General features: G+C 42.9%; 2 protein-coding genes across 2 annotated transcripts; both read left to right on the forward strand.

Moving 5' to 3' along the window:
• Window positions 1-1,037: 1,037 nt before the first annotated feature.
• On the forward strand, window positions 1,038-5,671 carry LOC148640147 (perforin-1-like). The gene is made up of 3 exons (XM_088620473.1): window positions 1,038-1,183; window positions 2,209-2,780; window positions 3,795-5,671. The coding sequence occupies exons 2-3, from the start codon at window positions 2,239-2,241 to the stop codon at window positions 4,984-4,986; spliced, it is 1,734 nt and encodes a 577-aa protein (XP_088476599.1). The 5' UTR covers window positions 1,038-1,183; window positions 2,209-2,238; the 3' UTR covers window positions 4,987-5,671.
• Window positions 5,672-7,632: 1,961 nt separating this feature from the next.
• LOC148640148 (uncharacterized) lies at window positions 7,633-12,214 on the forward strand. Its single transcript, XM_088620474.1, has 2 exons — window positions 7,633-8,001; window positions 10,379-12,214. The coding sequence occupies exon 2, from the start codon at window positions 10,387-10,389 to the stop codon at window positions 11,365-11,367; it is 981 nt and encodes a 326-aa protein (XP_088476600.1). The 5' UTR covers window positions 7,633-8,001; window positions 10,379-10,386; the 3' UTR covers window positions 11,368-12,214.

Below are 12,214 nucleotides of genomic sequence, written 5' to 3' on the forward strand. Positions count from 1 at the left end.
GGATGAAACTGGGGTACCCGGAGGACACTCACGCCAACATGGGAGGAACATGCAAACTCCATGCAGATAGCACCCTAGGAATTAGCACCCCAGTGCTGCAAGGTAGCAGTACTAACCACTGCACCATACCACCCATTAAGGGGAATTGTCAATATTTAACATGAAGTCAATAGTTAAGGTGCATTAATCAAACAGACCCAAGTAACTGGATCAGAAGTTTAAAGGCTCTAATGTGAAGGTACAATTACAATTTGTAAGTGTTCAATTATGTGTCAAATCCTTGCTCTGTTTCACCTACCTAGAGTTCTTTGCTCTTGCGTGCTAATATGGCCTAGGATGGGAGGCTTGCTGTTACACCAGATCATCTGTGGTTTTAGCAGATCAGATTTCTGTGTTAGTTGCCCTACATAATAATGACACTGCTCTTCAGCAATTTGAATGCTCCTGGCTCATTCAGATTGAAGCAACAGGACAGTGTATAGAAGGGACAGATAAACCCTGTTAGTCTGGTTTATATGCAGCAGCAAAGCATGGAGGATTAACATGAAAATAAGGAGACAATAGCCATTCCTTATTCAATTTGAAAAAGATGTGTACAGTATGTACACATTTCCCTTGAAAGCTATTGTGTTCTGTTGCCTTCCAAAACCAAGTTAAAATACGAACCGTTTTAAAGGCAGAATCAGCTTGAAGTCTCGTTAAGTCTGAAAAGTGAATGCTAATTAAAACGACTGATGGTGAAATCAGTCAGTGAGGCACCCATCAACCCACCTACTGCAGCTGCCAGCCTGGCACAGAGCTCTTCTCTTTAGTGGTTCCCAGGATGAGTGCAGGATTGTTTTTAGCTGGGCCTTGCTGGACCTCAATACTGATGTGGTTAATTGTGGTTAGTTTTCATGCACGTTAGCCACATATTATTTTGCATTGTAAGTTTGGAGGTGGGAGTATCACAAAAAAAAATATCTACATGCATCGTATGTATTAATGTGCATTGAAAGTGGTCAACCTCAACGAGACAGCCCTAATGCAGGGTCTATATATTTAGCAGCCCTTTAGTGTGTGGGGATCATTAGATTCAAAAGATCTACTGTCGGGACCTTCAACAGATCCACTGCTGGGCTTGGCTTGATCTTAGATGACTGGCTTCTGTTCCTGGCTCCACCGCTGAAGACCCAATTAGAAGGTATGTGACATCCGGATTAATTTATTTTAAAATCTACTCAAAATAATGTGTTTTTTTCCCCCATTGCATAACAACACAACAGATATTCCAAATGAGAGGAGTCATTCTGTTCATCTATTATTTTTCCTATTTAGAAGCTTTTGGAGCTGGAGATCTTGAAAGAAGTCAAGTGTCAGGACAAAGCTTCCTGTTAAAGACATAGGCACTCAGGTTTATTCCTGGTGAGGGAGACTGCTAGCAGAATCTGTGTGTTACTTTATACCCATGTAGTGGTAGCAGCTGTGAACTCCTGCTGAGTCCACATGCTAAACTCTGACCATCACACTTGCTAAAGCACAGATGCTCCCCTGTGCTAAACCCCAAATGGTGAATATTTACCCAAATGGTGAATGTTTAAACTAAACTGCTGATGAGAAAGGAAGGTTTAAGTGCTGTCTGAGTCCTGGAGTATGTGAGAAAGTTACCTCAAAGACAGGAGGGGTAAGGTGTAGAGAAACGTATATATAAGCTGTGTAGAGTCATATCCCCTTTGAACTACGATAGATACTATAACTATTATGGTCCTTACTGAGGTTCCTTGTATGCACTTTCCTTGTATCTTGTTCCCAAAATGAAATAACCAAATCAGATGAAATGGACTTTAGAATCACATTAATTAGTGTGTTCTTAGAAAAATCTGCACTTTAAGGAAAACTAAATACAGAAGAAATAAAACCTGAGATTATTTTCAATAAAATGGAACTAGTGTGTGACAAAAGCTAGTGTTGTGTCAAATATGTATAGCAGGCCATTAGAATTTAGATTTGCTTTGTGATTGACTAAAAAATTATCTTAGTCCTTTAGGTTCCGCTTGTTACTGAAAGTCTTTCTTTATGGATTCAGATAAAATAAAACATCTGCAAGTCTATGTAAAAAAAAAAACAAGCTCTGGCACTCTGGGGTATGTGAGATTTGAAAAAAGGCTTGTTTTTAGACATGACAGCTACATAATTGTAGAAATTCTATTCACTGTTTCTGCATTCCAGATTGGCAGTGTTGTTCTGTAGTCCTTGGCGATGGAGAGACCAGGGCTTTTTGTCTTCCTGTGCTGGGCACTTCCTGTCCTATCTTGTCCTGGTATCCTTGGAGCTGGGTACACTGGCACACCGGTCCAGTGCCAGAAGGTTGAATTTGTGCCCGGTTACAACCTGGCAGGTGAAGGTTTTGACATAGTGAAAATGCAGCGCAAAGGTGCCTATGTGATCAACATGGAAGACTGGAAGAAGGCAGATGGCAGTTGTGAATTGAGAAGGAACCAATACTTAAACGGGAAGATGCAGAAGATCCCCTTGGCCATGGTGGACTGGAGAACCATTTCCAGCTGTAAGATGAAGCTCTCCAGCACAATCTATGAGTCCAGTGAATCCCTTGTGAACGACAGCACCTCCAGTGTGGAAAACAACTGGAAAACTGGCCTGGATCTAAATTGCAACCCCAAGTTTCGAGTAGGGGCAGCTTTTGGGGGGACTCACTCTCGGGATGCCAACTTTGCTATGAAGAAGTCAAAGGAAGATAGATACAGTTTCACCAGCCATGAGGTCAGCTGCAGCTTCTACAGGTAACAGTCTTCTTATTGATATTGGTATTGCTATTATTATTATTATACATTACACCATCAGCACATTTTTCAGTAAAGGTTATGTTCTACTTTACTCCTGATTAATTATTTTTACTCCACTAATTACACAACAAATAGATCTCAGGATGTCAGCCAGCCATGTCATGAAGGAAGCTGGAGTATCAGTTTCAACATTGCCAGATAGCTTGTTTCATATTCCTACAGCCCTATACGTTAGGAATTTAAGAAGTGGTGCCTTCTCCAGGTTTCAAATGCACTTCCAATTTGTTTCCACTTGGGCCCTCTAGTTTTACTTTTACTATTTGTCTGGTTGCCCTGCTCTAGGTTAATATGAAGGAAGAAGATTAAATCTTCATCTAACACACTCCTGCTCCACTTCATATATACTGTATATCATGCACCCAGGACTTACCTTTGTGTATCTCTCTTGCACTTCTCCTGCCTCCTCATCTACACCCTTGTAATAGCTCCCTAGGTCATTCCTCTCACTAGTGATGGGGGTTTGGGCATCCTAACCTCACAGCTATGTCGCCATTCCTCAGCTAGGCAACTCACTCTCCACACATTTTGTCCCTCTGTTGCATTCATTAGGATCTAACAGAACAACTGAAATAAGAGTTGCTCATGACAGGACTACCCCTGAGTGGGAACACTAGTTCCATTAGATACTGGAAGGCTATGAAAACCTGTTGCCCAGGCCAGTGTGAAGATCCTAGATCTGCTCTGTCCCTGCCAGGAGTTAGTCACAGTGGCTTATAACCTCAACGCCACTCTCTAGACAGTTCGCAAACCCCACTACACCAAACCATGGGGTCTTCTGATGCAGCAGAAGTCTACACTCTGCACATTTCAAGGGGATGACATTACCTTCTGTTAATTATCTGTAGCTACGAGCTATTGATATGAGTAATTAGCTAGTGAACTACGAACACTTGTATGTTCTTGTATGGTTGTATGTTCTTCATGGAATTATGTTTTTTTTTCTGTTTCCAGGTACAGGTTAGTTACCAAGCCCCCACTTCACAAGGAATTTCAAGTCTCTGTGAAGATGCTCCCTAAAAAATACACTTCTAGTACTAAACACCAGTATTACTATATGATCCAGACTTACGGCACTCACTTCATCACCCAGGTCAGCCTGGGAGGCAAGGTGAAGAGCATCACCTCCATCAAGTCCTGCCAAGCCACCTTGAATGGGCTGACGGACACGGCGGTGAAGGACTGTCTTGATGTGGAGGCCTCTGCCAATATTGGAATGGCTCCCTCGATGAAGGTTGAGTTCCAGCGTTGTGAAAGTCTGAAGAGGAGCATGCACTCAGCCCAGAACTTCAGCAGCATGTTCAGCGACCGCCACTCTGAGGTCACTGGAGGACTGTTTCAGCAAACAGACCTCCTTTTCTCCGGCGCCTCAAATTCCAAGATTTATAACCAGTGGATCCAAACCCTGAAAACCCTCCCCGACGTGGTGTCCTACTCACTGAAACCCCTGCATGAGTTGGTGCCGATAAAAAACCCAGCAAGGCAAGGCTTACAGCAAGCCCTGCAAGACTACATCCTGGAGAATGCCCTGTTGAAGAAGTGTTCGGAGCCATGCCGGATGGGGACGAGGGCGAGTGTCAGGGACTGCTGCGCTTGTGTCTGCAACAGCAATCAAGACATCAAGTCCAACTGCTGTCCCGCTAGGAAGGGTCTGGCTCAGCTCCGGGTCTTTGACCTGAAGGCACAGGGGCTGTATGGAGATCTACTCGGTAAAACAGATGGGTCGGTTCGGGTTTCATATGGTGAAATAATTAGACAGACTGGAGTAATTAATAATAATGACAATCCAATCTGGCATGAAACCTTGGAGTTTGGAAGCATCACAATAAGTATGGCCACGCAGCTGAAGTTCGAAGTCTATGATGCAGACCACGTGTGGAACAGTGACCTGCTGGGAAAGTGCTCTTTTCCTCTCCAGCAAGGAACTGTGAAGAATGTGTGCTATTTTAAGCACGGCACCTTCTTTTTCTCCTATACAGCGGAGTGCGCCCCCAGCCTGGGTGGCCGCGAGTGCAATGAGTACATCCCCTCTCCCATGAGTCCCAGCCTGGCAATGCAGTTCCACTCGAGGAACGGAGTTCTGGCCTCGGAGAGCTGGGTGGCAGAGTTCCGTAAAAATCACACCGTGTGGCACGTCAAGAAATAACGCAACAGGCAACACCAAACTACTCACATATAACCATTAACTGCTTTTTGCTGAACTAACCAGGCCAGACAACCCAGTTCCTTTAAACAGATAATGGGTATGGCTTCACTTAGCTTCAAATCTCTACCCCCTCATACTAAACCACCTAACAGGGCATTCCTCCAATCCATTTTATCCAGACAGAGCATGTTGCAGGAGACCAGTTAGTTCTGTGAGACATAGTACACTCACCTGGAGCTTTGTTATTGTGTGTCATCTTGGCATAGTACAATATGGTACTCTTTACCAAAAACCTAAATAATCACTTTATTAAGGAATTCACAAAAACCAAAGACTGGGATTTTATTTTTGAAATGCAACCTCCAACATGTTTAAGAGCTTAAAACAGTTCAGGTTAATTATATTGTTAATTGAGTCAATTAAGTTTGCAAGCTGGTCTAGAACAGGTGTGTGGTCCCTTCTGCAACAGCACTGGGAACCTGTGCCCGAAGGGGCTTGAACAACAAGGATTGGGAAGAACAATATAAGTAAATGTGGTTTCCCCTCCTCACGGGGATACTGAAAAATCCTTTAGAGTCTTACAATAATCCAAATACAATGGGCTTATACGACTTTCATTTTGTACTTTGCATTCTGATTCATGAGCTGCATTTAACTGAACACACAATAAAGCATTTGAAAAGGATATTGTTCGGCCTCAGCCATTTTCTTACAAGCTAATTAATACGTCTGTTTCCAGGAATATAACAGCTCATTTTCACTGGACAACAAGCAGACAGATGCATAACATGACCATGTGGAAGATACTGATGTCAAAGGTCAAAGTAGTTTTTTTGGAGGGGGGGGTATTTGGGGGCTCATACCAAAAGAAAAGAATTAGAAGTCTCCAAAACACCCTGGCATCACCTGAAAGCAATGTCTCCAAGACAACAGATGAGTCTGTTGTTCCCACAGTGATAAAAACCAAAAGACATAAATTTAGCAAATTTTAACTGGCACCCGATTATCTTAGAAATGCAGTCATTAAGAGAATGTGGCCTGGCCTAGGAGAAATCGGGAGGAAATAAACAGAAAACACATTGCTAAACTTAAGAAAGTTGACAAATAATGGTTAGAAAGCACTAAGATGGAGAACATTAACAGACAACAAAATTGCTCTAGGGAGACTACAAAAAGAACCAACATAAGGTACACTACAGGGAGTAAACTGGAGCACAAACCAAAAGATATCTGAAGAGTTAGAATAAAGAAATATAACTGTGACTTGCTGTAATAACTAAAGGATTTAAGTAGCTTTCCTGATCTTTATCCACTAATGAGGTCTCCAGCAGACCTGCCTAGCTGCATATTGAGAAAAAAATCAGGTGGCAGCCCTCAGAATAACACACATGTCACACTGCATTGCCCCACAGGAGCTCATATACAGTAACTTCAGGCAGACCATACAGTTTTCGTCCTGAAACCTGGCTTTGAAATGCAGAGTTCACACTCCATTCATCAGGGGGGTTCAGCTCTGTGTAGTAGGGTCTTACTTTTGGACATAACATTTATTTCCAGTAGTTAAAATTCTTTTATTGAGAAAAACTACAACAAAGGCACCTTGGTGCCCTGGGAGAGCTGTCAGCTGGAACATAGCTTGGGCTGAGGGCGTAGTTCCACAATGTAGCTGTCCTGTGGACTCTTTTAGCTGCACTGGGGGGTTTCTGTCAGCTCCTCTCATAGGTTCCTCACACTGTGCCTGCACTGCGCAGTAGTAGGTGGCAGAGTCTTGTGCTTGTGAATTGCTGACATTCAGAACCCCGGTCCTCTTCCCTGTGGCCAGAGACCCAAAGAAGTTTTTCTCTGTCTCTGTTCCATCTAAATACAATATCAGCACTTTCTCCGGGCTTGCGTTGGGTTTCTGTCTGTACCAATGGAGACTGTTAAAGCTAGCAGCTGTGTAGTTACAGTGAAGAGTCGCAGTTCCCCCTTCAGTCGCAGTCAGTGAAGCTGGTCTCTGAGACACCTGAGTCTGAGATCTCACACCTGCAAGAGTATATTTGAAAGTAAGGGATATTTCACAAACCCAGTATACAATAATCCATGAAGTGTTTAAGCATCATACTGCAGAATTGTAATAAAAATGTACAGGTGACCATTTACTATATCCACATTAATTTTATTACACGACCTTAAATTCGCTGCACATTTTAGCAAAGATTGAGGGAATTCTAGATGTTGAAAATAACTGTAAACGTCATTTGAAGCAGTTATATCAGTGGATGGTACAGATTAGAAAATACTCACAGCCGAAATAAAGCAGTGCACAGACCACTAAATGCAATAATCCTGCTTCTGGGCTCATGACAGAGGCTGTTGAGGTGTTCAGACAAAAATGCTGAGGAGCTTTTTTGTTCTGCAGATGTATCCAAGTGCTGTGATCTCACCCACTTCCTGAGCTTTAGAAGACTACAGTGCAACCGTGCCTATACACGGCGAAAGCCTTTATTATTGTTTAATGGGCCATTGTGTTTGTAAATTTACAACTGGTAAAAAAAAAAACACTTTTTAACGGTGTCCACCAGGCTTTAAAACAAACAAATGCTGATTTTTTTACGAAACATTGTATGAACTGAGTCCTTGTTATTTGCGGCATGATAGGTACGTTCCTATGGGCGGACCATGGCTGACGTAGTTGAACTGGTAAATCTGGGTTTCCTTTTCATTTTGTCCTCTTACAGTTGTGTGTTAGTTACTGCCTGCATCTTTTTTTATTTTATTTTATTTTGGTAATTACGATGCCAAACATGTTGCTGTGAATTGCATTAGTGTAGGCTGGGGTAACCGTTGTGTGCAGACGAAAAGACGAAGCATCATCTTGTAGTTTGGCGTTTTAGTTGGAACATTTACTTCCGAGTTTAAAAATCTTAACTTATTTATGGTCCCTCAAGAGCAAACACAGTGAAGTACTTCGACGGAGAGGTGGCCTCGGTTTGCGGAAGACACGGGAGAGCTGTGCTGTTTCAACTGAGAAAGGTAATTTCTCGCTTTCAATTCCGCACTAATATTTTCACTTTAACGGTTTAATTAATATGAAATTAAACTACAGGTTTCAAACGGTGCTGCAGATCTCGCAGAGGATATAACTTCCACAAGCAATATATTTTATATATATACTATATATTTGTTTCCAAATTTTCCAAATGAGAACACGATCATTAACTTTTTTAGTGAGAAATAGCTCACACCGGTTTATACCTTTTTTTGTGCACAACTCTTCTGCCCTCTAGAGGCAACAACATTAACTCCGATCTGTTGAGTTCAGAGTATTGTCATACGCACAAGGGCAGTGAAATGCAAAGGAACAAGTAATAGGTTTATGCCATGCTGAAAAGAGAAGAAAGGAAACGCAACATTTCGGCTGGGGAGACTTCTTCGGGCTCCACAGCTGAAACGTTGTTTTCTTTCTTCTCTTTCCAGCATGGCATAAACCTATTACTTGTTCCTTTTCAGCCTACACATGCTGAGGGGCACCTATATTGATGGTCAGCATGGAAGAAAGTTTTCCATCTACCCTCATAGTTTGTAGTCTGCCAGTAAATCCAGTAAATCCTGCATAGAGAAGTGTACTCCAAAAAAAAAACTACTACAATATCTACTACAACAAAAGCATTTTGTGAGCAACTCTGTGATTTCAAGTGTCCATAAGTATTGGAACACCTTAAGGGAAATTTAACTGGGTGAAAAAGTCAGTATTTGGTTTCATATCTCTTTGGGGCAATAACTATACAAAATGCAATGCAGTGAACTCGCCCGATTTTTAATGGAATGATTTCAGATGGTTTGCTAAGCTAATGTTGCAGCTGCTTTGAGTTCCTGCCTGGCCAAAGGAAAAAAAGCCTTTTGTTTTAACAGGTTCTAGTTTTTAACGATGTGAGAGTTCCAGCTACCTTTCTATAGATCATATGGCACTGTAATCGCATGGGATTATAATCATTTTGTTGCACTTGGCTCTCTTCTGTTACTTTTTTAGGTAAACTAATGTATCAGAAATTTGAAATGCAGTTCGCTTTGTCACCTAGGCTGTCCCATGTCCAAGTTCCTTTGCTTATTTCTCCTCTTACGCCTGCTCATGCACATCTGTCTTGTTCTTATCTGTCACTTCTGTCTTTTAATCAGTCAACATGAGCTTCACTGGCTTTATATGTTTATCCAAAGGTTGCCAAAACATTGAGCTGCATAAGTCCATTGCATGCAGTCAGAGCAGCCCAGTACAACTGAAGATCTTACAGACGGTTTTCAATTATATAAATTGTTGTGGGAAAGTCTTCGTCAGAGGAGCAGGACACAGTCTTGTGCAAATTCAGCTCAATAAGTCCAACAACGCACTCTGAATCTGCCCCCACAGAACAGACAAACTGCATGGGTTTCCCAGCTCTTATACACAGTCGGAAAGAAGTTTGTTTCACAATCTGAGTGCTTGTCCTGTTCTTTGATATGTAATTACTCCTTGTCCTGCTCTGTCTTGCTCTAGGTCTTGTCCTTTGATATGCAGCAGCCATTGATCTGCTTTATCCTGTTTGTGGGTGTTGTTCCTGTCTTTTATTATGTAGCATTAAGTCACTGGGGCTGCTAAAGCAAGTCAGGTTTATGGCATCTTAGTGTAACTTTTGTTGAAGGTTAAATCAACTATGGAAGCCTGTTTCCGCCAGGGAATAAAAAAAAAAACACACTATAGTATCTAGCAATTGTGACTTTATATCTTGCAATTGCGACTTAAAAATTCCGGCTTTATATCTCGCAATTGTGACTTTATCTCACATTTGCGACTTCGAAATGGCCCACACTTCATTGTCTGTCCTTTTGTTATTGTAACGGATTCGGGTTCTTGGGCTTGTGCCCTCGCCGCTCCCACCCTAGTTTGTGCCTCACTGCATGGGCTGGAACCTGGGTCTTGCCAGCTGAGCTAAAGAAGACAGCTGTTACAATAACAAGAGGACAGACAATGAAATGTGGGCATTTCGAAGGCGCAAAATTAAAAATTCACAATTGCGAGATGCAAAGTCGCAATTCTGAGATGCAAAGTCGCAATTGTGAGATCCCATAGCACTTTTTTTTTTTACTCCCTGGCGGAAATAGGCTTCCATAATTAACAGACCCCAGCAGCACCTCCCGGACTTTTATTCAGCATCACAATATCACCATTTAAGCACATTGTGAGAGTGCTTAAATGGTGATATTGTGATGCTGAATAAGTGAGATGTATACATGTCCCACTCCATAAAAGATAGATGGCTTTTACACCTAATGTATATTTATGGCTGTAGTCGTTGTTTTATACAGCTATTGAGTGTGGAAACAGTGCGGTCCCACTCTTCCTAGTTCCCCATCTCTTTCACTTTTCTGTCTTCAGAGGTCCGTATGGAAATGAGCTCTCCCATCCTTCCCTGCCCTCTCTGCTCAGCCGGCTTCACATCGCAGATCCGCCTCTTCCGGCACCTCCAGGCAGCCCACCAGACGGAGAACATGGGGCTGCTGAAGCCCTGCACGGTCAGGCTGGATCGCCTCCTGTCGGTCAGGAGACCACCCGAGCTGAACCACGCACACGGCGATTACTCCCCGACGCATCCTCCTGGAATGGCTCCTGGGCACCGGCAGCGTGCGTTGGGCGGAAACGGGCTCGCTGAAGGAGAAGGCCTGGATCACCTCCACCTCCAGGTCCGCGTGGGAAATAGCGGGCACTGCTGCGAGCGATGTGGGAAGAGTTTTCGGACGTTGAAGGAACTTAACATCCATCACACAATCCACACGGGAAAGAGGCCCCACTGTTGCCTGCAGTGTGGGAAGAGCTTCAGTCAAACCGGGCACTTTAACAGGCACCTGCGCACGCACACGGGAGAGAAGCAGCACTGCTGCACCCTGTGTGGGAAGAGCTTCGCCACCAAGACCACCCTGAAGATGCATCAGCTCATCCACACCGGGGAGCGACCCTTCTGCTGCGCCCACTGTGGGAAAAGCTTTAACCGCAAGTGCAGGCTGAACGCTCACCAGAACATTCACACGGGGGTGAAACCCTACGTGTGCAGTTACTGTGGGAAGGGATACTTCCTGCTCAAAGATCTCGGCGTGCACGAGCGGATTCACACGGGAGAGAAGCCCTACTGCTGCACCTACTGTGAGATGAGCTTCAGTAGATTGGACACGCTGACGAAGCACAGGCGCATTCACACTGGGGAGAAACCCTTCCAGTGCAGGGACTGTGGGAAGGCCTTCAGCAGAGGCGATGTCCTCAAACTACACCGCCGCACTCACACGGGAGAAAAGCCATACGCCTGCACGCAGTGTGGGATGCGTTTCACTTTTTTGGGGTCCCTGAAGCTCCACCAGAAAATTCACAGCTGATTTTTGTTCTGGGTGGACTCTCTCTGGTGGGATGACCTCACCCTGATGTGTGCTTGTCATTGTCGGCAGATTATCTTGCAACTTTTTTTTTTTTTTAAATGAAATGTCTTTTTTTAACTTTGCAGATTTGTTAAGTGAACAAATGAGCTGAAGATAGAATGCCTTCATCCTTCAAACCATCTTTTATTTCCCCCCATTTTAAAGTTGAGGAAGAATTTTAGCATTTACCTTTTAAGTGTACAAGATAGTAGCTATTTGTTCTTGCTAATATGTTTTTTCTGCCTAGTGATAGTAAGAAAGAATTCATTCCTGGCACATAGTTGCATCTTTGTGATGCTAATGGTATAACCATAGAACGCTTAGCTAGATTTCACACATTCTATTTGTTTACTTCCTTTTCACTGAATAAAAGGTGAATTTTCATTTCTTAAGGATAAAGTGGTCAGTTACAAAGAAGTATTTGTAGAAAAAAACAACTCTTAATATGGAATTTTGGCATGAGCTCTGTTACCCTGAACCTGCTGTATAAAACTCATTGCCTTTGAGATCATCATTCAGAGGCTGCTCTCATTTCTGTATTCCTCTCCTCGTGCAGGAATAAAGGACGCTGCTGAACCACATCTAGCCTTAGTGAAGAGTTTTCTTCAACAAAGTGTAGACAAACTTACTGGCAGGCCAAGAACAGCTTGACTATCAAGTAACACTAGTAATGATCAGTCTTTGAGAAAACTAACCCTCAACGGTAGTTTGTCAGTTGTTCATCACTCTATGGGGAAGGGTATATTTTCTGTATATGTAAAAATGTAATGAGACATCTTATAAATAAAATAAATATTATGAAAAGTAA

Source organism: Lepisosteus platostomus, chromosome 26 (genome assembly GCF_059453375.1).
Source record: "Lepisosteus platostomus isolate fLepPlt1 chromosome 26, fLepPlt1.hap1, whole genome shotgun sequence".
Lineage (NCBI taxonomy): Eukaryota > Metazoa > Chordata > Actinopteri > Semionotiformes > Lepisosteidae > Lepisosteus > Lepisosteus platostomus.